Here is a 27,954-nt window from a genome sequence, read left to right on the forward strand (position 1 = left end):
GTTTTTCAGGCAGGGAAGATTAACGTACATGTTAATACTGTTTACCCTCTGCTTTGCCAGGGAAGTGTTTTAACCTCTATAAAGTTAGGGAAGATTAGCATCAAGTGCTAATATATTGTACCCTCTGTTTTCAGGCAGGGAAGATTAACGTACATGTTAATATTGTTTTATCCTCCGCTTTGCCAGGGAAGTGGCAAAAGTTTTTTTTTCAGGCAGGGAAGATTTTAGCATAAATTGCTAGTAATTTGTGTATCATTTGCTTTAGGCAGAGAAGGTTAGCATTAACAACAGTAATCTGTGTTAACGAGTGTACCCTCTGCGGATCAGAGAAGTTTTAGTGTCTGTTTGTGTTGGCAACAAAGAAAACTCACAACAATGTTTAGAAGGAATGCTAGACTAATCCCCACAACAGAAAAAATTGGTTTCGCTACTCCTTTATGGACAGACAGTGAGTTCAGGTCATTGTTAGGGGAGCAGATGGACTCCATAATGACTGAGTCAGTCAGATTGGATTTGAGAAAGAAATTTGGTATTCACCCAGAAAAAGTATGGTCTATTGAAGAATGCAAGAAGGTGTTGGGTGCATGTATCAGGAAGAGAAACATAAAAGGTATTATTTTCAAACACATGGAATTTAGCTTATCCATTGCACAAGAACAATCTAGGTGTATAGCTAAATTAAAAGAACAGAACAAACAATTGCACACTAAGGTGGGCCATAACAAGGCCTCAACCAAATGTGACTCAGAAGACCAACAGTCAGATGAAACTTATCCTGACTTACAAACATTCTTTGAAACAGATGAAGACATCCCATCAGTAACTGATAAGCCTGTAGATTCAGTAAAGGTATGTGTCGCAAGAAGATCTCAGGGAATTGAGGTAACTGAAAGCGTTCCTCCCCACTCTTCTGTTGTCCAAATCCAAACTGTTGCCAAAGCACTCGGACCTAGAGACATAGAAAGACTATCCCAAAGCTTACCTTCAGTACGCACAGATTTTTCTGAATTTAGAAGGGCATTGATCAGTAAAATGCGTCTTTACGACATGTCGTTGGGAGAAGTCACACAGCAGATGTCACAAATTCTAACTGAATCTGAATTCAACAGTTTTGAGTCTGCTGTTACTTCTGAACTACATCATGCCAGAAAAGATGAACTGAGAGAGGGAGTTCTGAAAGCATTAAAGAACATTGTTGGACCAAACATGGACTGGTCAAAGATCACTAGTTGTTTACAGAAGAAGGGTGAAACTGTTTGTGAGTACACAGCGGGATAGCTGACACTTCAGAGAAGGTGCTAGGTGACAGTGGTTTGATGGTCCGTTGTTAGAACATAGAAATGCATTGCCTTACTTAGAATTAACATGGTCCAGTAGAACCCTGCATAACAACTTGGACAGGTTAGCTACTTGGGAAAGAGACTCTGATGTCAAGGCAAGAGTAAAAATTGCAGCAGCATCCTTTAAGGTCAACACAGAGAATCAACAGAAACGCAAATGTCCTAAGAGAGAGGGCAGCAGTTGTTATAACTGCGGTAAACATGGACATTGGGGAAAAGAGTGTAGGAAAAACAAAAAGAACTTTAAACAAGTTAACAATGTTACTCAGCTCCTACTCAGTCTGCCTACTACTCTGAAGCAGCCCCTCCCCTCATCATTAAACTGGGGTAGCTGGTTGATGTGTTAACCATTTGGGCTGTGAGTGCCTAATTTCCCCAGTAACTTACAACAAAGATGAAAGACTTATTTTTGTTTAATAGAACAAAAGGAAAGTGACAGTCTCAGCCTTCCTTTGGGGGACACAAGTTAAGTAGACTCACAGCCTTAAATGTTATGCTACAGCACAGGCCCTTCATCAGTAATGGTGTTAGGTCAGACTGTAAATGTAAAATGCCTTCATGCAGTGTGCACATTGATGAATGACAACGTGCACCTGTCACAAACCCATCCTCATGTATGATGTCTGCAATGACTGAATTTGTGTTAGGGGATGAAGGAGAAATGACTCATGATTGCGTTACGCTTACATACACACCTTCGAAGGAAGTAAAATAAACTCCCATAGAGAATTCAGGATTTGAGTTGTTTGTTGACGGTTCAGCTCAAGTAATTGAAAGTAATTCAGAAACAAGCAATTAGAGTGGCATGGACCACATTAAGTGATGTTGATTACAGCAGCTGCAGGATTGTGTCAGGGAAGAAAAAAACCTGGACTAATGTCACACTGTAAAGTGTTCCCCCACCTACAGGGATAGGTTAGGACACTGAACCAGTGAGGAGCCCAGGGAAAAACCGAATGCAACAGGCTTCGGTGGTTAACCCTGGGGTGAAGACTTCCCTCATAGACCCTATCCTAGTCCATCCTTACCTCACAGTTCCTTAGGTGTCAAAGGAATTAAGAAATAGGGAAAGATGGAACAAAAATAGCAGACTCAGAAAAAGTTCACAACAATCCTAGTGTTTGAACAAATACTGCTCTCCTGTCTTTTGTTTTCTTTCTTACTCTGTGCAGATACCACTTGATGATGGCTGTCCAGGACCCATACGCACTGACCTCGTCATCTGCGTATGAAGCCACAAGAAAACCTCAAGAAAACGACTAGACCCACTGCCGAACTAACTATCACGAAAGAAAAAGAAAAAAAACAACGGAGAGACTCACATACGAAACCTTCAGTCATCCATCAACATGATCAAGATTGTCCTACTACTACACATCATGAAGATCGCACAAAGTCCGGTGCATGTCAAAGTGTGCATGTCACATCCGAAGATGACTACATTCCAGGACTCACTTGTGCACAAGCATGGTGGTCCAACAGGACATTCTTGATCTTTCAGCAAAATTACACCAGATGACTGAAGATTATTACCCGTAGGGACGTCACGGACCCTAAAATTGCATGTTTGTTTAAGTGTTTAAATTTGTATTTTGTGAGAGTTATTTAGAACTCTCAAAGGGGGAAATGTAGGATTACAAATTTTATTTAAATGTTTAATTTAGATTTCCAATACAATAGTATTTTATATTGAGATAGTTTATAAATGAGGACACCAGGAAATCTCTGCAAACGGTAGAGGTTCCCAGCATCATATTCCTGACTGTCCCATCTCAGTACGAAAAGGCTAGGCCTTTCCTGTTCTTGTGTCTCACCGGGTGAAACTCATGCTGAGCAAGTTTGAACCCCTGCTATTTTATTACTGAGATCGTTTTTCTTGGAATTCTCATCTCAGTACGAGAAGTCTATGCCTTTCCTGTTCTCGTGTCTCATGCTGAGCAGGTTCCAAATCTGTATACCTTATTTACATTTGCTTTGTTTCAGAGAAGTCTCCACCTATATGTAATCCCTCCCCCTTGAAATGTATATAAACTACAATGTAAAGTTCCCTTAGTTAGACTTGACTTGACTTGGGTACGAAGCAGACTACAGCAAATAAAGAATCCTGCTTAAATAAAGCCCCGTTCACACTACACGCGACCAAGCGACGCGATACCATTCATTTCAATGGTGAGCGGTCGCCTTCCGGCGACACGCGCGACAGCGACCGTTGGCGACCGGATGGGGCGTGTCTGGCGATGCGACAAAGTTGAGATCTGTTTAACTTTATGCAAATGAAGAGCGACTTTCGGGAGCGACAACCAATAGGAGTGGAGCGCGCATGATCCTTCTCCACATCATTGGATGTCATTCATAAAGACAACCAGTAGTGGGAACGCCCACTAGCGACCTCATCGCCAGCCACTGGCGACATGCAGCGACAAAGTCGCTTGTAGTGTGAACGGGGCTTAAGTCTCCTGGTTTTCGCTTCTGAGACTTTCTACACGGAAGAAGGAAGAAGTTTACAACAGTAGTTAACGTTAGAGTTACTGTGCTGTAACTTTGGCTATGTTCACTGCATATTCCACAAATAAACGTGCCATAACGGACATGCAATACTAACATAACATTATCACACCAAGTACTCTCAGTCACTAATGGCCCTTTCAGACAGGACGCAGAATGCGCTGTGCTATGGAAGCCATTTATTTCAATGGCTTGCGCTGTGCAAGGACGTTTTGTTGCTGCGTCGACCAAAGCGGAGCGCAGCATTGGCGAGCTCATGCTTTACGGTCAAAGTTAAAAATAGTTCAACTTTTGCTCTGGCCAGCGTAGCGCAAATCGTTCTGTATCTGAAGGGCTACATTTTATTTCTCCATTTAATAAACAAACTATTCAGTCAGATAGGTATTTGTTGTGAAAGGAATGCAGTTACAATGTCAAGCATTTTCAAGCATTTTATCCAAAATTTAAGCACTTTTCAAATCTTGAAAACACAACATCAAAATTCAAGCATTTTCAAGGATTTCAAGCACCCGTACAAACCCTGCACTAAATACTTAACTATTTTATGATAGGTATGTTAAACCAACCAAAATTAATATGATATCCAATGACCCAAATTGGGTACATGATTAAAAATGAATGTGTGTATATTTTAAAATATATTATTTGGAAAAAGTTTAAATTGACCTTTTGTGAAAATTCTATTTCACTCGAATACTTTATTTATAAATGATTCAATTTATCAATAATTTATCCCCCTCCCCTCCCAGTCTTAAAAATATTTAATCAGTCATTAATATGTGACATATTATATTAAAATGTTTTGTTAGACACTGACCCCATTTCATATTGTCTGCAGCAGGCTTCTCTGAAGTCTGTAACTGGGGAAAGTTCTGAATGTATCGGCTGGCCATTAAACCAGCGATTATTCAAGTCCAATACAGCCTTTTCAGCATCCTCTTCCCGTCGAAACTGTCAAGACAATAAAACAAAACAAAAGGTTAAACCTTTCCTAGTCTAATTTGAACGCAGGTAGTTAGAGTTCCATTGTTTGAAATACTGAAATTTAATATTCTATAAAGTGGTCTTTTAATCAAGCAAATGTCACAAAACATTAATAAACAATTTCAAGTCTACCTTCACATAAACATTTCCAACCAAATGATCACCAAGGTTATCACAAACATTCATCTCCTCGACCTCTCCGTACTTCTCCTCCATTTCTGTAAAGACTTCCTGTTGAAATCATAAACAATCAGCATTACAAAATGTAGGAGTAACTACTTCAAGGGATAGTTAATCCAAAAAAGAAATTCAGACATCATTTACTCTGTCTCATTTTGTTTAAACCTAAATGAATGGCTTTCTTCTTTGTAACAAAAGAAGATATTTTGGAAAAAATATCTAACATTCTTCAAATTGTCTACTATTTTTTGTTCCACAGAAGAAGTAAAGTCCTTTTTTTCAGTTTTAGAAGGACATGAATGAGAGTAAATGTGATTACAAATTATTTTTGGGTGACCTCTCGCTTTCATTTAACAACTGATTCTAATTAATACAGGGTAGGGCTGAACGATTTATTGTATTTGCGATAATATCGCGATATGATGAAATGCGATTTTGTAACCGCAAAAGCTGCGATTACACTGGTCACGTGACACGCGAGAGAAAAGCAGTCTGCAGATCAAGCATCAACTTGGCACGCTACGCATAGGTCTTGTCTGGGTCTATTTATTCTCTCTCCAACAATTCTGGATCGATTCAGAGAATTTCAGAATCGAGTCTGAGCATAGTTTTTAAACACAGATGCGTGTGCTTTAGAAACAACCGTATTCTGCTTGCTTCTAATCTCCCTCTCTCTCTCACTCTCACACACACACACACACACACACACACACACACACACACACACACACACACACACACACACACACACACACACACACACACACACACACACACACACACACACACACACACACACACACACACACACACACACACACACACACACACACACACACACACACACACACACACACACACACACACACACACACACACACGACACCGCTCGAACCTTCCGAAAAATAAGCTTTCATAAAGTTCGGGGTTTAAGCGAATTACAAGGACAGTCGCGGGCTTCATTGCACAGGTTTTGCCGCTTTGATGTTACTCTTGCTGTGCGCGGTCTTGGCCGCCGGAATTTTCCTTACAAATGCTCCACAAAGGCATTATTTATGTCTATTGGAATGCAGTTGGCTTATATATTAAAAATATAAAAATCACTGAGAAAGCTGCTTTCATTTTAAAATACTTACGCGCGCTTTGTGAAGAGTGCTCGTGCATGCGGCTGTGAGCTACTCATTGGTTAAATGTACTTGCATCTCAAAATGCTTTTTACGTGAAATTAATGTAAACACGGTCAGTTATATCTTAAACCAAACCACATTTACAATTTCAAAAGAGATATGTGCATTAGTGTGAAGGCAGCTTATCGTATAGGGGGAAAATCACTCCAGCTCTTGAATGGAAAACGTTCAGACAGCCTACTTTTAAATACTGAAAGCACTCTTTGTTTATTGCTTGTAATGTTTTTTTTTATTCCTCTTTATTTACTAGCTTTTATATTTTGAAGCTATATTAGTTTATAGCCCATTTAAAATTCTTAACATGTAATTGGTTTAATTAAATGTTTATAATATATATTTAATTTCAAATTATATATATATAATTTAAAGTATGTATTTTTTAAGTGTTATTAAGATTAATAAGAAAAAAATTAGATCGGATCATGAGCTGCCTAAAGATTCCCATCCCTACTGTACAATGATTTATTGCTTTTCTTTGTCGACTAATACAGAAGGTAAAGAACTTAAAGTAATCGCATATTAAATCGCAATCGCAATATTGGTTAAAAAAAAAAATCGCAATTAGATTATTTTCCATAATCGTTCAGCCCTAATACAGGGTACCCCCAGGATCCTTCAACTTAAATTCAAGGCTTTTTAAGACCTTTTTAATACCATTTCAAATAAAATTCAATCCCAACTTTGTACCCATTCCGAAAGACGTATGAGGGGAAAATGTCAAATTTGTAATACATTTTAAAACCTAGAAAATAATTATGTACAAGTAGGCTACTTGAATTAAATAAAATATTTTACTTAAATTATCAGTCATTTTTAATACATCACAACAGCGTTGTAGCGCGCACGTGTGTAGGCCAGTGTTAATTTTGCCAGCCATTTTTGATTTAGTCTTCATCTTCACATGAAAATGCTTATTGGTCTTAATCACATTTGAGCCATTCTGTTTTTTTTTATAGTTTTAGTTGACAGTTACTTTACTTTTGGTAGTTATTTTATATGTAGTCTTTAGACAGAAAATGTCAATTATTCTCTCTAGGCATTCAATTAAGCTTATGAGAAATGATTGACATTGCAGTCTTTAGCAGTAGCTCTTGTGCAGTTCTACATATATATCCCTTTTTTAGAGTGAATTTTTCTCCAATTTTTTAGAGTGCCGTACCCCCTGAACTTCTCTTCCACTTAGACTGCACTCGCACCTTTTCCATTAAGTGACAGTATTTGCCCCCTTTGATCAATTTTCCATGTCATTTTTTACCTTTATAGTACCTTTAAAAAAAAAAATAATGCTTTAAATAAAACAATGTTCATTAAATATGCAATGTTAAAAACATTAAAATCGCCAGTAGGTGGTAACTTGCTATCTTTATGAGTGAGTCTTTGAGTCATTCATTCATTGAATCTCACGATTCGTTCAAAGCCACATATTTCCTTGCCAAATAGAGCAATAAGCCCGACAATGCCGTTTTAAATGTAGTACATCACTTAATGTTACATTGTTAAATGTTAATGTTTTTTTTTACAGTTGTATAAAATCAATGTCACATTTGAAATCGTGTGGATATTCGGGGAACATTGCATTCTTGCTCGTATAATATGATCAATATTAAAAACACTGCGGGATATCAGCCTTCATTTTGATCGCAGATTTAGGCTGCGCTCACATATAGCGCCTAAAAACGCGTAGAAAACGCTAGGCGTGCCGCGTTCTCCTTTTTCCAAAGCGCTATACGGCGGTTGCGCTCCGGAGGCGTCTGTCGTTGCTTAGCAACCATCTGCTGCGCTCTCCGTTAAAGCAAGGAAAACGCTTGCAGCATTCTGGAAAGTTGAGATGTTTTCATCTCGACGCGGCGCGGACGTGCTTGGAAAAAACCAGCGCGTTCCGTGATAGCACACTTCTATTTGATGTGATATTTACATCTGGAAGACGTATTTTTAAGAGTGTTTGCTCATCTGCAATACGTCTATAGGACGTTTCCTGTCAGAAGTCAAATAGACGTTTAGAAGATGTCATTTTAACATGCATTCTAAATCATTACATCTTGAAGACATCTTCTAAACATCTATTTTACATCTGACAGGAAACGTCCTATAGACGTATTGCAGATGAGCAAACACTCTTAAAAATACGTCTTCCAGATGTAAATATCACATCAAATAGAAGAGTGCTATCTGAGTCGCGGCGCGGACGCGCTTGGAAAAAACGCGCTTCCATTATGAGCGCGCATACCGCGTTGCCTACATTTGAAATAACGAACTTGAGCGCGCAAAAGATGCGATATGTGAACAGGGCCAGGTTCACACCGCCAGAGACACGCAGCGACATGATCCCATTTATTTCTATGGAGCGCTGGCGACACCCGGCGACACGATCGACAGTGACCGTTGGCGACAGAATGTGGGCGTGTCAAGCGACAAAAGACAAGCGAAAAAAGTTGAGCATTTTCAACTTTATGCAAATGAGAAGCGATTTTCGCAAGCGACAACTAATAGCAAAGAAGCCTTTCAGTGGAGCTCACGTCACCGTCTCGAGTGCAGGCAAGACAGAAGAGCTCGTGGATGGTTTCACTGTTTTATATGATTTAACTGTAACCACATATATGGATATAATAAAATGATGCATGGAAAAGAAACTGTCGACATCTCAGTGAGTTTAATTCATACATTTATAGTTCGAGTGGTGTAGTTTTATGATGCAAGTTTAGCACTGCTGCAATTCATTTTAAAGTTTCCCCTGCATTATGTTGTCTATTAGGGACAAGAAAATCGATTGTTTGTCAAATTCGAATGACGTTTTAGTAATTTATGACAGTATGAGTGAGTTTAATTTGTTGATTGATCGATCGTTAATCTAGTAAATTATTTAATCTACTGAACACTGCTGTGGTAATATAAAAACACTCTCCCAGCATATAACAGCATACTGTTTCTTTTGAGCCTAATCATAGTCAAATTAAAATTGTATAGTTGTATATATCACTTGTGATCGTATTTTGTATAGATATGGCCAGACGTGCAGTCTACCAATAACATTAGAGCGACAGCACTACGAACGCCCACAAGCGACTTGACAGTACAGAGCCTAGCGACATACAGCGACAAAGTCGCTGGCGATGTGAACGGGGCTTGAAAGTCGCACAAACAGCGCAAGCGGCTCGTGACAGAACACAGACCGACTGAATGACACTTTCATTCAAGTAGAAAATCTCAAATGAAGATTGCGGAACTCCAGCTTGTCTGTGTTTTCAGATCATCCGCACTTCTTCAGCAGTGTAGAGAGAGCGCACGCATGGTTGCAAAAACTATTGAAAAGAACGGTTAGAAAATGTTCTTTTTACATTAAAGCTCTGATTTGGGGTTTAAATTATTGAATTCTGGCATTTGTGGCCACAGCGGATTAAACCGACACTTTCCCATTTCAGACGACAAACTAGGCTAGGTTACTATCTTGTTTGGTACCTCACTTGCTCACGTAACCATAGTAACGAGTGCGCACGCTATCAGTTTTTCTGCTATGACGTGGAGCGCGAGGTGCACTCAACGCTGCATGAATTTTGAATTAGCCTACATTAGTAACAGTTAATTTTGCTACGGTATGAACGTAATCCTAGGAAAGGCAAAATAATATTTAAGACCTTTGTAACGAAATCCAAGACTTTGTATACCCAATTCAAGGCTTTTAATGCCTTAATTTTCAAATTTAAGACTTTTTCAATGCATTTAAGACCCGCGGGTACCCTGTAATAAATAGTATTATGATGTAGTATAAGCACAACATAAAAATGTTGATATTACAAAATAAAAATGATGTAAAAAGATTATTATGAAAAAATAAACTGAGGAAGAGTTACTGTAAAATGTGCCACTCAGACCTCCACAACTAAAAACCTTGGCCTGCCAGGATTTCTCCATCACCCAACCAGCATGGCTTTTAATGGCTTCATTTAAGTGTAAATATTAGCCTTGTCCTTGTTGGGACATTGCATTAAGTAGATGTTAGATGTGCACATTAATAGCAAATGTGTAGTTTACTCATGTGTGGGATTTTGACCCCTGGAACATCAAGTCATTTTTAAATCAGGCCCACCGGTCTAATGAAGCAAAAAAGCTTGTCCATGATGAAAACTCACCTCAAAAAACTCATCATAATGCTCCTGCATTTCCACATCACTAACAGCACCTAGCAAAAATGTTTAATACAATTAGAAAACAACAAATTGTATCAGAGAGCAAGATATTTTTATATATAGCCGCAATTGCATCCAAATAAGTAATACAATTCTAGATTAGCAGGTCCACCATAAAACTGGATAGTGTTTAAAAACAATATATATATATTTTACATAATATATGATCTGTTGATCATCACACTTGATATTGATTTTACTATGACATATATTTATTATTTTTATTATCATTTTGAACTGATAATTCAGAGTTGAAGCAAATCTATGTCAGGCACAGTAAGCCTTAGTATTTATTCAATAATAATAATAATAATAATAGTAATACAGGTAAAAGCCAGGTCTGTTCCCTTGATAAACAACTTTACATGTCATTATAGGTCTCAGTTATACATTATTTATACAATTCCCAAACAAATGTTCTTAAGTGTGATGCATACTTGGGTATGTAAAGTATCTGCAAAATTTAAATCCTGGAATTACAGGATTACACCTTCATTATACCTCTAAACATATGGCCATGGCACAACAACTAAAGGATTTTAGAAGTATTTGTGAAAAGTGTATTTTCCAAAAATACTTCCTGAAAAGGGATTAAATAATTGAACACTGTTATGGATGTGTTTGAAATGTGCCAGTGGTAAAGAAATGTTCAATGATGCAGACTCCTGCAAGTGAGTTGGGGGGAAACTTACAGTGCAAACCATCAGCAGACTGGGCAGAGTTTTGAGGGTTACGGTATATGTTCATGAGGACAATAGTCTGAAATATAAAATGTGCATTTTTGAAAAACAAACTCTAAGACTGTTTAGCATCCAGGTCTATAGACCACATGGGATATCAACAATATTAATAATTAATGAAAACAAGTTAATTGGGAAGAGTGGGGTCAGCAGGACAGGTCAGAGATCCATCCAAAATGACAAGAGAACCTGCACGTAAAGGTCTCAGGCCTTTGTTGAAGCAGAAGACTATCTTCTGTAAACAATAACGTAAATATGTACAGGTTATTTAAAACATTTTAAACAGGGCTCTAAATAAACTCATGCATTAAATATTTTCAGAGTTATGTCCAAAAGAAAAACATGACATCTGCTTTTTTCAGTCATTTACTGGAGGGAAATAAAGATGAGTGGCTCTGCTAGTAGGAATCAAAACAAACCCAACAACACTTATACCCATTTTCCATCAATATGTTGCTGGTTTTCATGCAATCTGGGAGTCTGTCACAAACTGGCCAAAAAAATAAAATGTGCCATAACGGGTCTTATGTGGCTGGGCATTCAGCATTCTGTCCATAACTCCTACTCGTTTTCTATGGTTGCAAGCTCACTAATTTCTCTTGTATCTCTGTAGAACAACATATTGCAAGTAGAGCAGTGTTCATTTTGAATTATTTGTAGTTATAGTCTTCTGACTAAAATGCCATTTAGTTTAAGTCATATTTTAGTCATCTGAATTGTTTTTTTTAGTCAACTAAATATCATAAGATTTTAACCTGGTAATATGAATGATATTAAGGATTGAATATGCAATACAGACACAGATTTAACTGCTGTAACATATAATGTCTTTATCTTAAATTAAATAAAACCACTTCTCATTAAGAAACAAGAACATGGTCTTCTTTTCAATTAATGATATATATGGAAGTAAAATAATGTCATATGTTTTTGAAACAAAAAAAACTGTTAAATTGCACTACTTGAAAAAAAAATCATTGCATTAACCATGCTTGCATTTTAATGCATAGTATTTTTAGGGCTTACATTTTTATGGGCTGAAAATCAACATGGTTGAAAATTTAGGCTGCGAATATTTCAATTCAAAACATTGCAAACACATTTTCATTATTAAAAATTCTATAATACATATTCACTTTTCATATTTCACTTCCAAACTATTCAAACGGTTTAAAAATACAACCTATAATATTAGGCTGCTGTCACTTCAAGACTGAATACACTTAAAGTCCCTGTAAAGGCAATTCTAAAAAAAAATTCTAAACGCATTAAAAATGTTAGTGTATTGCTAAAACATATTACAAAGACTGTGAACTGTGAAGTACTGAAATGTGGAGTTAGACCGTTAAAGTTTTTCACCATTGCGGTGTTCCGGATTTTTTGGGCGGGGCTAATACGGGGGCTCGATGACGCACTGGAGACCCTGAGCTACTGGACACGCCCCTACTTGATGACGCACTGGAGCGACTGAGGCTGGCCGCTCCACTAACAATATAAAGAGCACATTCAGCTATGCCTTCATCACGGAAATCCATACTACCTGGATGCGATCACGTACAAAACAATCGGTGTCCTTATTTAAATTTCCGAAAAACGATCACATCAAGAAGAGGTGGATTCATTTTGTGAAGAGCCACCTTGATGGAGAGCTGAGGATCACCGCCAAAACCCGCCTCTGTAGCAGGGCTTGAATTTCGGTGCGGGAAAGCAGGGATTGCGCATAATTTAAACCATTCCAGCAAGGTTAGCTTTTATAGAGCAAGAAATTCCCGCACAAATATATTTGCTTCATCTCAGAGCAAATTATTAAAATATAAATTTACAGATGCGAGAAAAAATATGTAAAACTGTCTTTTATTTTTGAATTTAATTCCTCAATCAGCGCTGGACCGGCATTCTCTGTCTTCCGCTGAGCCCTGGCTGTAGACAGATCATATCTTTCATGCTGTCAATGCAGTGGTCTGCATTGCGCTGATCTTATTCACACTAGGGGTCGGCGATATAGCCTCAAAATTCTATCACGATATTTCAAGAATATTTGCGATAATGATATTTATGACGATATAGACTTTTTTTTGTTGTTGAAAATTTTCTTATTATGTTTATCTCGCCTAAATGTTTGCTTACTCGTTGCGTTTTTACAATGTGGTAATTTTGTTGTTAAGAGTTTACACAACACAAGGAAGCTAGTCTTTTAGGTCTGTTTCCTGATTAAATTAAATACATAGGCTAATAATTCTCATTCATTACAATTAAAGCTATCTTTTGTTGTTTTGACGACAACATTAATGACAGACGCATAGCCTATGGCTGCTGTCACTTTTACAGCTAGTGCACGGATCCATTGCTGTTTTCATTATACTGTCTGTCACACTGTCACATGGGTTTTATACATAACCGACTGTGTTTATTAGTAGCCTATACTTACCAAGACCGGAAGTTTAACACAATTTTGCATTTTTCCCCCCATTAAAGCGATATAATCCGCGAAAAATAACTTTAGTTTCTCGCGAGCTGTACTCTTTGTACGCACGCAGTGCAACTCTCTCAGAGAGTGCGCGAGATAGTTTAAAACCGCTTGAATGTTTAAACTGATAAGAATTAAGAAGACTTGAAAATTATAAACTTTAGTTACGATGCACTGATGGCCCGATTGTGCAAGAGACCATTCAGTCATGTCCCGACTCCTAAACGCGCGCGAGAGAAGACGCGCGTCGGCAGCCCCGCTGAACACTCAAGCTGTTTGTGAAATGACTAAATCTTCATCGGAGGCTGACAGGCTGCTCTCGCGCTCAGACAGGTGTTGTTGTTGTGCGTGCTAGGGAACGTAAATGCGCCATATGTCATCGCGTCACTATATCATTGATATCGCGATATGACACTTTTTTATCATGTAAAAATGTATACCGGTATTATCGTGGACGGTATGATATGGCACACCCCTAATTCACACTATGAGTGTAGGTGCAGCATTCTAACATTTTGAGTCATAATGAGCTGTTTGTGAAGAAATTATCCGCTTCCAAATTATGTCATTTTAATCACTAAATTGAAACATTAAAACCCATTTGGCTCTTTATGGTGTGCGAGTGATAGAGAACGGCAGCAACGAACCAACTGATCAGCTTACAGCGTAACAACATTGAATGCTCGGCCAAACAGCTGATCATAGCTGTACAGGGCGCCTTATTATTTTTCATCTCCATAAATATATCTAGTAGTAAAGCTAATGCAAGGGCTAGAAATCAATTAATTTTTTGCCGCCACGGGAGAGCAAGCGCTTCTGGAAAGGAGGAGATAGCGGCGCACCCACGCCTTCCACTTGTTTTTACACATCTAGAGCGACGTTGTTGATTGTTAGAGCCATAGACTGTAAAAAAAGATGGACGACGCCCCTTTGCTATCTTCCATTGGCGAGAAGTGAAGCCGCCATTGTCCCGATATGGCGCTGACATCTTGGGACTTGAGTCTGCGCAGTTGCGATTTCGGGACCAGACATGTGCAGTAGTGAGCAGGAAGTAAAGCCGCGAAATCACCGTCCCACCCTCACTCTCGCTGAATCAATCGTAGGCACGCGCCTCTGCTGCAGAACAACCCATTATGTCGGTGATAATTAATTATAGAAATTTAGATATTAAATTTAAAGCTCCAATCTCCTCAGTCCTTCAAATATCCCGAAAAAAAGTCCATTGTTGCTTCAGACTACTTCGCTCAGAGAACCTGTCAATCACAGCTGTCAATTATGTACACCACAGCGCCGTTTTTATAGCATCAAATAACTAACTAAAAGCAAACTTATTTTAAAAACAAACACTTGAAATTACATCAGCGTGATAAAAACTACAGTAAATGACAGAAACTATCTTTTGAAAAAAGATATGTGAAGTGTACTTTAATTGTTCGGGTGTCACGTCCCGTTGAATAAGATGGGGAGGCGGGGTTTATGAGCTATACTAGAACCGGTCACCGGGGGGCGATCGAGACGTGTGCGACACTGACATCATAGTTGTAATAGACCATGTTTTAGCATGATTTACCATGATATACCACATTTTAGTATGATTTTTTTATGATTTACCATGTTCCAGTATGATTTACCATGAATCTGGCATGATTTACCAGTTTACCATGATATACCAAGTTCTAGTATGAATCACCATGATTTACCCTGCTCTAGCATGGTTTACCACAATTGAACACATACTTATATGATTTAATATGATTCTAGCATGATTTACCATGTTATAGGATGATTTACCATGATATACTTTACCACATTCTAGAATTATTTATAATAGTTTTGAACATTATGATATGAACATTATATGATCATAGATGGAAAAGACCATTTACAGCTAATAAAGGCAATTTACCATAGGAAATACATAGGTTTTGAAGATTTTAACAGTTATAGCGCCACCTACGGTCCGATCTCCATGAAATGCTTCTTCACCATGTTATGACACATATGCTCATAAATTTTTGTGAAGTTCTGAGTTTTTATTTATGATTTATAGGCTTTTGACTGTATTTTGCCACATCCCTCTTCTAAATGACCCTGTTACAGCCACCCAATTGCAAAATTTCAACTTTTTTTTCAATAATTATTGATCTAGAGAGTCAAGAGAATAGGCCTAGGCTGGTTTGGTTCGGGCGAAAAACCAGGGACTAGTTCGCAAAAGTAGGTTTTGGACAAAATCCGACATAAATTTTTTTTTTTTTAATCCGAGATATACATCTGGTCCGTCTTGAGCTAAGGATCACAGTGGTGTAAAAGCTGGAGGCTATGACCAACGGTCTATGAGTTATGAGCAATTTAGTACTTTTGGTTGCTGTAGCGCAACCTATGGGCCAATTGGGGTCATACTCTAAAAGGTCCTCCCCAAAAGTGTGGCCTACCATCTGACCGAGTTTCAAGTCTCTAGGCCTTACGGTTTGGGCTGCACGATGCGTTTTAGGGATTTTTTTTTTTTCAAATAGCAATTACAATAGGTTTTCAGCACTTCGTGCTTGAACACCTAATAATAATACAAATAATAGTTTGGATTAGACAGATTAGACTATGGCAGGGCTGCCACAGTCTAGGTAATGGGAAACAATGTATCCTATATGCTTGCCCATGATGATAAGTGCCATACTACTTCTGAACTATAAAAGGATATTTGTGAAATACTAAATCGTTCGTTGGATTGTTTAGGAAATTTTTGTACGTTCACATTTAGGATCACTGTACGTATGGTACGCGCATCTTTACTACTGAGACCCCTGGTTCCAGATAAGAAAGCTTTAAAGCAGTGGTCTTCACTATTTTTTTCATGAGAGCCGCACTGATAGGACAAAGTCAGTAGGAGAGCCATTTTTACAGGAAAATATAAAAAGTTACATCCAGTCATAAATACCATGTCTGTTTATTAATATGTCACCCCTGAACATTCAATATGCAATGCAATAAATATTTTTTTTAATGATTTACCAGTCAAATTTGTAACTGAGACAAGATGATTTCCCTTAATGACAAAAAAAGCAGGATTTCCAGAATAGATTCATCCCGGAATATTAAGTTATTTTTTTCTACATTAGCCCCTCATGTATCTAATCATCCAAGAGCACATGCGGCGTTAAGAGCTGGAAATACCGCCATAACTGGCAACTCCGCAGGGACTGGATATGTTTACATGCACAACTTTTGTTTCAATCGGTCTGAATTCATTGTGATTGATTAATCTGAATGTATTGTAGTTTACATAAATGCTTAACATCGTGATATGATGCATGATCGGGGTGATGTTTATAAGTCAAAAGATTCAAATTGGGAATAGGTTTTTTGACATTCGCACACTGCACAAATATACAAAGTTTCCCGCTGTTGTCGCGTAATAACCATTTTCCTACATTGGTTCTTTATTTGTTTTAAACAGCAGACTTAATATCAAATTCTGGTCATAATTTGGAGACTATGATGAACCGTTATGCCGTGCTGTTTGTATTGATCACGCAGTAAAATGCCCAAAATCAGTCGTCTGTGGATGAGAATCTGAAACAAGGACTGGTGAGCCGTTGTCCTGCTTCACTTCACAGATACTGAGTGAAAGGAGAATTATAGAACGACGTGACACTCGTTTTTACGACACTTTATTCATCAGAAGAACAGCGCGTTCAGCGCGACGGACGGCATCCTTTCAGTTTCGGTTTTCAATCGATCAAGTGAACATGTTCTCTCGATAAACCACCCCTTTCAATCCGATAAAAATTATTTGAAAATAGAGCTGACACTTTGAGTTTTTAATGGGTTATGTTATAGTCCTACTTCTTTTTAAATGTTTTTATGAAATATCTGTAGTGACTGCCTGATCATATCAATGTATTATTTACCGCCATGCGAGACACAAATGAAAGCTTCGCGAGCCGCGCAATGAGTAACACTGCTTTAAAGGATGATGCAGTAACAGTTTTTCCAAACCAGAACTGCTTTTTCTTTGGTGGAAAAACGTGTAAAATGGTTCAAGAATGAGAATCATGTCAGGCCAGAAATCATGTCGGTGGAAAAGGCGCATCAAAATTAAGGGACTTTTTACAAAACAGCAAATCCAAAACACATTTACTGTTTGATAGAAACAGCACTGAGGTTTTCGATAAGGTTTTACTTATGTGTGTAATGTACTAATGTGCAGTAGTGGTTCAGAGTATCAGTGCTGAGGCTGCCTCTGCTAGAGTTCTACCTCAATTATCTGTGATTAAAATGGGGATTGCTTCCTTACCCCATAAGCTAGCATTATCTCATGGAAAAGCGGGACTTACAGCGAGACGCGTCGGCCGTCTGTGCACTGATTTGGGGGTTACGGTAGATGTTTTGAATCAAGATGGTCTGCAAAGGGAGAAATAAAAATATGTATATAAATATTTCCCAATTGGCTATTTAAAAGAGCTGCAAATGCAAACGGCTGAGGCAGTTACTGTCTTTGTGCATCAAATATTCAACTCAACACATCCTGCTGACTACAACCAGCGTATTGGAGAGGAATTTTTGTGGCTAAAAAGCAGACCATTTAGATACATTCATCTTATTTAGCCAAGAAGCACTTCATTCGGTATTATCTTTTTGAAGCGTCAAAAGTAGCATAGCGGTCAATGGAGGGACAGAAAGATCAAAAAGATCTTCATTTGTGTTCCGAAGATGAACGAAAGCCTTGCGGGTTTGGAAAGTCATGAGGGTGAGTAATTAATGACAGAATTATCTTTTTTTTTTTTATCTAAACTAAACTTTTTTGCACATTAAACTTTAAACTAATAAAAACCAAAATCACATAATAATGACTTTTTCGTTACACATATGTTTCCCTACCTTTCCCTATAAGTCTGTTAACAAAACATTTTTTTAAAATAATATTTAAAAACATTTCTGTTTAATGCTAATATTCAGCTGCTTAAATCTACTTAGCACATGGTGAATATTTTGCTAAAATTAAAGTGGTTGAGCCGCTCAAGCTGGTGGCCCCATGGCAATCTCCTAGTTCGTCTGTGCTAAGAATTGGCCCTGAGACAGTAATTTTAATGCAATTACATATTTATTGTAATGTAAATGTAACACATAAGTTCAATTTTAAATTCATCACACACTAACATTATACATCGGAAAAAAATAAAGTGTTGTTTCACTTTAAACATAACTTAACTTATTTTACAGAGGTGGAAATAAAACATACGGGTGTAAGGTTTGAGGTGTAAACATACCTGACTAAAAGTTGGTTTATTGTGCAATCTAGAGCACCGATCTCCATGACGACAAGCTCCAATTTTGAAATAAAATGAACAATTGACCCTAGAAATACGAAAAATTACACAGACTGTTTTAAGACATTACTACTAAATGACACGTAGGCCTACATGTATAAATATTGACATAAATGTGACACGTGATCAGACAGTGTCAGATGTACCATTTTAAAATTTAACTAATGGTGTCTGTACATCTGATGTGCATTTAAATAACAGTTTATGAAATTGGCGCCAGTGCAATTTCACTGCGGAAGCTTTAGAACACACGAACACACACACACACACACACACACACACACACACACACACACACTGTTTTGTGTTCAGGCCGGATGCAAGCACTCAGCAGACAGTCCATATAGGTGTTTTAGATTACAAATCAATTAATACTGCACTGTTGAAACAAAAAAATATATAGCTTACTTGTCTTTTTCTGTACCAAAAATGGACGCAAGATACTCCGCCATCTTGAACAGCTACGAATCTGCGATCTACGTCATGGTGACCAGACTTCCGGCTTCGCGAGCGCGCGCAAACGTCTACCTGTAAAAGAGACATTATTTCTCATTATGTCAACTTTCAGAAACCTTCAATCTGCCCTGTGGTCAATTTGTTGATATAATCCAATCTTATTTGCACTTACGTTAAAATGTCTTTTGATTTTTTTTAAGATATTTTCTTCTAACAGGAGTTTCTGTTCCGTTTCCGTCTTAGTAGGCCTATATTATACCTATATCAGGCACTCTCCGCTCCGAAGTGTTTTTATAGCAAGTACGTGAACAATATAACAATGTACAAATAGTTTAAACAAACAGAAAATAAACAAAAATAAATAAACATGCTAAGCTACAATTTATGGCTAACGATGGATGAAGTAAAACTTCAATGGCAGGGTAATATAATCCATGTGACAAGGAGAAAATATTGAAGAAATGGAAGTCATCAATCGTGTGGTGTGGTGTGGGAGGATTAACGTTAGTGTGTAGCTATTAATGATAGCTATAAAATAATTGATTTGTCACAGGAAAAATATTCAATGTTAGACCTGGCATCTCAGAAAGTTTAGCTGGAAAATGTGATTGAAAAGTATTAAATCAAAGTACAGTATAGGTAGTGATAATTTTCCTATCAGCAGTACAATCGGTTTAGATATAGTACAAACTGGTGTAAATAATGGCAAGTTGGATACACTTATAGTGTGATGTATGAAAGAGCAAGATTTCAAATAATTCAAGCTTTAAAGTCTTTGGGAATAAATAACTTGTCACTTCAGGTTCTGTTAGGAAATGGCCCAAAATAATCAAGAATGTTTCATGACATGAATTATTTATTTTCTTAAAAGAAAAACGACTGATCAATAGAATTTAAGAGACATTACTGTTTTCCAACTTCCCAACAATTATCTCCTCTCCAGAAGGTGGCGGGAATGCACCATTTAAGTTGGTCTGCCAACCCCTAATAAAGAAGAAGAATTGGCTTGCATGGGGCGGGACCGCGGGGCACGCGGTCGACGTAAGCGAGTAGTTGTTGCGCGACAGCCTGCCATCCCCTCTCCCCGCTCATGTCAAGGGACAATTATTCTCTTCCTGTCCACTGCTGCATATGAATACATCAATGTTTACTCGTAATTGAAATAAACCTTTCTCTCTAACAGGTACATAAATAGATTCCATTTACTAGGCGCCTCTTCATAATGGTAGGTACACTTCTCTGTAATTTACTAAGCAATGAACAATATTTATAGCACAGCATTTATTCATCTTAGTTAATGTTAATCTCAGCATTTACTAACACATTATGAAAAGTTGTATCTGTTGATATTAGTTAATATACTGTGAACTAACATGAACGTTTGACTAACATTCACAAAGGTAAATGCTGCACAGATATATTGTTTATTGTTAGTTCAAGTTAGTTAATGCATTAACTAATTTTACCAAATAAGATCTTATTGTAAAATGTTTCCAAATGTCATCAATAATTAATTGATAAATATGATACAGTCCTTCAAGGCTGTATGACTGATTCTAAATTTAACACAGAGTGATAATTCCAAGCACGCTATACTCATAAGACATTAACAGCATTTGTTATGCTACAGGCCACTCAGGGTGATGGAGAGGTGTTGTATGCCCATTCAGTTTATGCCCGTTATTGGCAGCACTACCAGCAGGCCATGAACTGGCGGCAGAGGCACAAGCATGCATACAGGAAAGCTTTGGAGGTTGGCCACTTCCAGGCACTGTATTCCATGTGCCCCTCTACCATGCAGCGTTACTCAGATTGGCATGCAGATAAGAGCTGGATGAACAATCACAGAGACGGAACGACAGGTAGAGAAGAAAAAAGGGAGAATGAGGCCACCGATTCAGACAGTGAGATGGAGGAGAGTTCAGATGAGAGCCAGATTGAGTGTGACGTCAGCAACATGGACATCTCAGAAGATCTGCGACAATATTTTGCCCAGACAGAGCGACACAAGCAGGAACTCAGTAAGTGTTCAAAAACATATGTGAAAACTTTAATTAAAACTGATCTATACATTTAGTTTTTCTGTTTTGTGCTGACTTATTTTATTTTGCGCAATCATATGAGTTCTCTCTTTTGAGCTACTTTATCGAATAATAATAATAATAATTCATGTTTATATGGCGTCTTTCAGGACCTCAAGATTATTTTAAATGATGTTTAAATGATGTTAAAAACTCATTGAGAAAAAAAAAATCCTGTACAAGGGTCACCTGGGCTACATTTCTCAACAAAAATCATTGTGGGCTAAGTTTATTGTAGAGACCATTGGTGCCAATGATTCTACGATCTACTAAGGCTTACAATGCTTTTGGGAAATGCAGCTCTGGTCAAGAAGGCAGAAACAATTTATCTGGGGATAAAACAGAGACTTTTAAAAGTACCTTAAATTCATTTAGTGATGGGAGCATGGACAACTTTAAAATATTTTGCAGATTATTCCAAGCAACAGAAGTGTTGCTTAAAATATTTATATCTCAAGCTCTGTTCAGACCTGAGGAACATTAGCTATATCAGGACATTTGAGCGAAGGTTGTAGTATACATTGGTATTGGGTAAGCTGAGTGACAAATAAGGAGTTATACCACTGATGGATTAAAAGAGTAACTTCTCCGCATAGCCAGAGGTGGTAACTCAGCCTCGTCATATAACGTACAATGATGTGTTTGATAACTACAACCAGTTATAAAATATAAAGCACTGTGATAGACAGAGAAATTAATAATCCAAGCAAGCAAACAAACACAAATTAGAAATAATATAATAGCAGAACAAAAACCAAGACTGATATGAAATGAGAATCAGGACGGAGTTGGGTACAAAAAATATTAGAAAAACAGACTGAAGATACAGACAACCCAAAGTCTTCTCTTCTCAAATTTAATTTGCTTAGATGTGAGGAACTGGTGGATGAGAGCTTGAGAGGAGCCAGGAGCATTATCCCAGAATGTCCCCAGCACTGCCATGCAGTCTCTGTACACTGGCCATTTGTTTTACACATTAAGCCTGCTTAAAGGAGAGGTGCACCCTAATGATTCATTGCAAAACATTTGGGATTTTTCATTGTTAAATACTGACCTGATGGTATGTGACCTTATATTTAAAGTACTGGCTTGTTTGACAACTGAATATTAGAGTGATTCTAAATGCTAAATACAAATAATAAAAAAATAACTGCGTATAGTGTATTTAAATGGCAAAATATATAGGCTTTTCTACATCCAATCAAATGGGACCGTATTTTTTTTATGCTGCAAATTCATGTTACTTGGTGGAAGCTAGCCAATCCATATCAAGTGGGTCAATCCATGTCAAGGTTGCTCGACCATTTTTAATTTTCCTATTTTATTTTGGAAAATTACTTATTTATTTTGCAATCTTTGTATTGGTATTGTAAAATCTTTAAACTTTTTTTATTATATTTGTAAGCAAATCGGCCATTCACTTGTCCAATTAAAAAAAATTACTTGTCTGGAAAGAAAGAGGGATTAAAAAAAAATATCCTGAAGCAATTTTCTCATCAGCATTCTGTCTGCTCCCTTAAATTGATTTCCAGGACATTTTTACCATAATTTAATAAAACCAGAATCATTTCACCTATATATTTTTGGTGGGTGAAGTTTTGGTGCTTATTTGTTGATATAATACTATTTTATTCATGTGTTTTGAGAAATGAGCATAATAGCTTATAAATGAGGTCTGAAACCGTTCTAAAGCAGGAGGCTGGGGACCACAAGCCTGTAAATTTCAAAGGGGGACCTAATAAGTCTTAAAGTGCCCCTATTATGCTATTTTAAAGTTTCCTAATGTTGTTTTAGGGTCTCCTACAACAGGTTTGCATGCATTAAATGTAAAAAAAAAACAATTTTCTCATAAAATACATTTGCACATCACCACATTTTCAATGTTTCTCAAACGACTCGTCAGATGAATCCGTCTCTCTAAATCCCTCCTTTTCGCAAGCTACTCTGCTTTGATTAGCCAGACAACTCAGTCTGTTGTGATTGGTTTACCACGTACAGCGCGCGTGTCGAAAACAAAAACGCCCATTGCCATAACAACGTCAGCTCTGCTTGTCCTCAGGCTTCCTACACCGTAAACTAAACAGTAATGAACAATGACATTGATTTTACCATATCAATCCGAGCGTGATGATGAAACATTGGAAGAACTATTCATTCAAACCGAACCTCCATCGCAAGGACAACTCGAGCAGGACGTTTCTCAGTGATGCACTACTCAGTTTGAGGTACATTATGAGATGTTGCAACTGTAATTCTTCACCATAAGCATTAACAAGTGCATGTCCATCAACAAATAGATTATTTTACTTGTACTTATTTATTTCCAGAGTATTTATTGCGGTGAACAGGTGGAAAATGTATCAATAACAGTGCATGTATGCAATGTACATTAGCCGAGCTCTAGCGTGAATGACTGATGTAACATAAACGTTGGTCAAACAAATCTTGCTTCATGCTTAATCTTTCCTCAAATTAGTGAGAACGACAGACAATGTGCATAAGTAGACACCGTTTTAATGTAATAGTGGCACACAACTGATTAGCTGAAGTATTTCAGTAAGAAAGTAATAATGTGAGTTAACCAGTTAGCAGCAGTGCTCGAAGTGGGGCGGTACTCGCCGGTACGAAGTACCGGCAATTCTCCATTTTACTCTTAAGTGTACCTGCACAATTGTTCTTGAGTACTGCTACTTCTCTATGGAAAAAGCGCCATAGTCAAGAGAGATTGGTAATGACCTAACGTTACATAAACTACATTACCCAGAGGGCACTACGTGACTTTAGATCTTGACAAATCACGTAAAGGCAAACAGTCGGCCCACCCTATCAGAAGTTCGCTTCTCAACGTACGCTATTTCGAAAAAGCTGTCTGATGCCTGCGGCTTCCGCCTGACCGTAACAGATTGAAGTTGAAAACCTAGAAACTAAAAAGTGTGTCGAGTTTGTAGTCGTTATGTTAGCCTGGCTTCAGAAAGGTACTAAAACAACGCGTGTGCCAGAGCCAGACACGTCAACAGAGGTCCAAGTCCACCCAGAAACATCGGATACAATTCATGAGCTTCAAACTAACATTGATGTGAGCGGAACAGCTAGCGTTAATGAGGAGTCTGCAGCTACCAACCTTAAAGTTACCTTAGACAATGACACCGTTTTCACACACAAACACACATGCACAACTTGTTTAAATACATTTGTTGTTAATAAATAACAATAAATTGTTGTTCTACCAGCAATATCTCCAAGTTTTGTTTTTCAATGTAGAAATCTCAAATGTCATGATTTGCCAATGCAAGAGAGTACCAGCACCTTTTTTCCCCTACTTCAAGCACTGGTTAGCAGGAGACCTACACAATAAAAAGCTTAAAACTAAGTATTTTGAACACCATCTTTCAAGAGCAAGCGGTTTGGTTTTGAGAAGAAGTTGTCAGTAAAATAAAGTGAACACAGCAAAAGTTTAGAATGATACTGCTGCGGTATCGTGGTAAAGATGAATTTTAACCACTGATTCTTCAAAAAAAAAAAAACTGGCTTAACCTTTACATTGTAGGGCACAGGGTCTCCTCGACATGATGCTATCCAGTATCCACAGAAATGAGGGTGTTCAGGTTTTTCCTGGTGTCTGCGTGCAATAAGTGGGCGGGCAATATGCTAATGTTTCGTCTTGACGTCACAACGAAACAGCTTATGACTCGTTTGAAAAACGATTCATTTCATTGACTCAGAGTTGACTCTTACTTAAAGACAATAACTTTATATACGGTGTACTTTCAAATTTAAAACTTTGCAGTAAGTTTTCATTCACTTACAGCTATGTTGCACACAACATTAAAGGTAATTTTCAAAAATCCATAATAGGGGCACTTAAAACATTTTTTTAGTACATAGAGGTAATCACTTAAAAAAAGAAAAGACCAATTGAGATGAACTCACCCAGATGGATTCCAACATGTTTTGTGACATACCCTCATTCTCAGAAATGATCAACAAAAGGTAAATAAACATACAAACTAGACTACATTAAATAAGGGTTCTCTTAAAATAAGCATGCTTTGTGCCAGCCACAATTATTTGCTGTTGAGCACAAAATCATAAACGTTGAAGAGATATTTAGAAACCAAAATTGCCAGTTTTCCTATTGTTATTATTATTCCCGTTTATAAGTTTTAGTGTTTGATTTTCAGGGAGTTTTTGTTTACTTGATTTTGGCACGAAGTTTGGTTGATGTCTGGTATAAAATCTACACCCTAAAGCAAAACATTCATTAATGTCAGGAGTTAAGCCTTAAGTGATGTTCCTAGTCATGACAATAATTTTTTCTCTGCCTCTTCCCATGTAGAGAAACAACAGCAGATGGAGGCAGAGCAGCAGGACTCTTATGTACTGGCTGACCAAGATTTACACAGAGTTTCGTGGCGCAGCAGCCTGCCGCCTTCAGAGTGTCCGGGAGAGAGGAGGACTGCAGAAATGAAGAAGCTGTATGGTAAAGATGCAGCAAAAATTCAGGGGATGGAAACAGCCATGCAGCTCACTTTTGATCGCAACTGTGACAAAAAACAGCCCAAGTACTGGCCTGTTATACCACTAAACCTGTAGGATGATCAGACCTCCATCATAGCCTGACACCACATCACAGGATGATGAACCTGTTTTCTGACCTGATCAGAGACTGTTTGGATTCTGTTGTACTGGCAGTACTGAAGTGTTGTTACAAATCAGCATCTTTGAGGACCTTTCTCATTTATAACACAAACACTTGTTAGGTCCTTACAGACAGATATAGCACTTCAAGAGTACATTAATAAATATTCAATTGAAGACCTGTACAGTAAAAGCCTCTGACTTTAACAATAAAGCGTTATCCTCCCCAGTTACATTCACTCTCTTTTGAGGTATCTGTACATTTGTCTGTAATGGTATCCACAGACAACACTGTTCTTTTTTTTTTGTTCTTTTTTAACTTTCTCATACGTAAACGATGGAGATACTGCTTAGATTTCAGTGCTGTTCTTCTCATGTAGTCATTTCTCCCTAACTAGGTCATTGCCTCCCCCACAGTCTTTGGTTAATGTGTTTTGTCTGTCTCTTCTTTTTGCATCTCACATGAGCACTTAAGAGAGTGCTTGCTGGCTTATTCTCTGGTGCAGTTTTTGCATGCAGAATTCTCTTTTTTAATGCAAAGATGCCATTGATTAATTAATGAGATTTGATTGATTAATAAATGTATTGCACTTACACGTGTGGGTGTGGCAGTTTGTATGGTGTATTAATGATGGTACGCTTTTGGATTGGAGTTCTTCAAATGAAAAAGAAAAACAGCTATTTTGTCCGTTTACACTTTGTTTTTAACATCCACCTCAGGTGATTAAATAAAAACAAAGCTGTTTTAGCTGTCTCCTGTGACTAACTTTGAATAGATTTTGGGGAAGGAGCCTCTCTGATTTTGTGGCTACAAACATCACGTTCAAGTAAAAAAAAAAAATATTTCCTCACGAATTCATTTTTAAACAATAAATGTAAATGTTATTTTGATCAAGAACTTACATTAACTGTTCTTCACATAATGCTAATCGTTAGTAAAGAACTTAACCTAAAGAAGAACTTCTTAACTTTCCAAAAACAGTGTTGGATGTAATTCATTACCAAGTAATAATTTAATGTAATTGAATTGCTTTCCCCTTGAAAAAGTAGAGTAAGGGAGTAAAGTAATGCAATTCTCTTTAAAGAGAGTAATTTATACACTAATCTAAATACTCAGTTGAAGGTGTAATTACTAGCTGGTAGCGAATTAATTTTTTTTTTTTTTTTTGAGTAACTTACGCAACATAAATTTGCTATTAAAAATGAAAAGTGCTTTTAACAATAACCCAAACATGTAGTTTGCGGAAGTGTCGACATTTTCTCCACAGGCATCAAGATCTGAGAAATATGGAGTTTCCCTCTTTGCCGTGCTGGCATAATGCCAAATGGCAAAAACTGAATAGAGTTCCCAGCCTGCCTTCTGGTTGCCATGGTGTTTTTTTCTTGAGCATCCGGCAATTAAATATTCAGATGTACTTCTTGAACTCTCCACCTAAGTTCAGTATCAAAGTTTACGAAAACATGAAATGCTAAAAATTGCGCCTGTGTGCATATAATATACATTTTCTTTTTTTAATAAAAAACAAACAAAAACAATACAGAGTTTTCTCTTCTTTCAACGTAGTAAGTAATTTCAGTTTATGCAGTGTGGCAGCACTGCGATAGTATCATCCTGGGTTAATCACTCAAATCATGTTTGACTGATGGATGGTAGGCTACTAGAAATACAAAGTTAATTTGTGCTGATGGAAAAAATAGTGGCCCCGTGCTAGTATACCCCAAAATAGTGACGTAACCCCAGCAATGTTCCGCAATGGAACGACAGATTTGTTCAGTTGAGAGAAAATTAGTCCACCCCAAACACCCGCAGAACTTTCACTAACGCCCCTCAAACGCAGAGAAAACATGGGTGAGTGAATGAGTGCATT

At 37.6% G+C, this 27,954-nt stretch overlaps 2 protein-coding genes and 1 long non-coding RNA gene across 9 annotated transcripts in view; 1 reads left to right on the forward strand and 2 right to left on the reverse strand.

The window, feature by feature from the left end:
• Positions 1-27,954, reverse strand: part of LOC143740209 (splicing factor U2AF 35 kDa subunit-like) — a 71,972-nt gene that overhangs the window by 5,466 nt on the left and 38,552 nt on the right. The window contains exons 1-7 of one of the 6 annotated variants that reach the window (XM_077232273.1): positions 19,320-19,382; positions 18,852-18,939; positions 17,919-17,985; positions 11,073-11,139; positions 10,324-10,373; positions 4,962-5,060; positions 4,663-4,796 (exon numbers count right to left, since the gene is read on the reverse strand). In XM_077232273.1, the coding sequence (XP_077088388.1) occupies positions 4,663-4,796; positions 4,962-5,060; positions 10,324-10,373; positions 11,073-11,127 (338 nt within the window). In that variant the 5' untranslated portion in view covers positions 11,128-11,139; positions 17,919-17,985; positions 18,852-18,939; positions 19,320-19,382. Of the gene's footprint in view, positions 1-4,662; positions 4,797-4,961; positions 5,061-10,323; positions 10,374-11,072; positions 11,140-17,918; positions 17,986-18,851; positions 18,940-19,319; positions 19,426-27,954 lie in introns of those variants that run through there. The other 5 variants (XM_077232271.1, XM_077232272.1, XM_077232275.1 and 2 more) reach the window with 5 other exon arrangements.
• Positions 12,973-14,374, reverse strand: LOC143740219 (uncharacterized). Its single transcript, XR_013204799.1, has 2 exons — positions 14,072-14,374; positions 12,973-13,106 (listed from the first exon to the last, which is right to left on the reverse strand). It is a non-coding gene; the product is annotated as an uncharacterized LOC143740219 (long non-coding RNA).
• On the forward strand, positions 20,354-26,680 carry gemin8 (gem (nuclear organelle) associated protein 8). Of its 2 annotated transcripts, none has more exons than XM_077232278.1 (3): positions 20,354-20,592; positions 20,998-21,388; positions 25,785-26,680. In XM_077232278.1, the coding sequence occupies exons 1-3, from the start codon at positions 20,590-20,592 to the stop codon at positions 26,039-26,041; spliced, it is 651 nt and encodes a 216-aa protein (XP_077088393.1). In that variant the 5' UTR covers positions 20,354-20,589; the 3' UTR covers positions 26,042-26,680. The 2 variants fall into 2 exon arrangements, with proteins under 2 accessions (XP_077088393.1, XP_077088394.1); XM_077232279.1 differs by having other exon boundaries at positions 20,399-20,550.

The sequence above is a fragment of the Siphateles boraxobius genome, unplaced genomic scaffold (genome assembly GCF_051911475.1).
Source record: "Siphateles boraxobius isolate OS27281-9 unplaced genomic scaffold, OSU_SipBor_1 17, whole genome shotgun sequence".
NCBI classification, from domain to species: domain Eukaryota; kingdom Metazoa; phylum Chordata; class Actinopteri; order Cypriniformes; family Leuciscidae; genus Siphateles; species Siphateles boraxobius.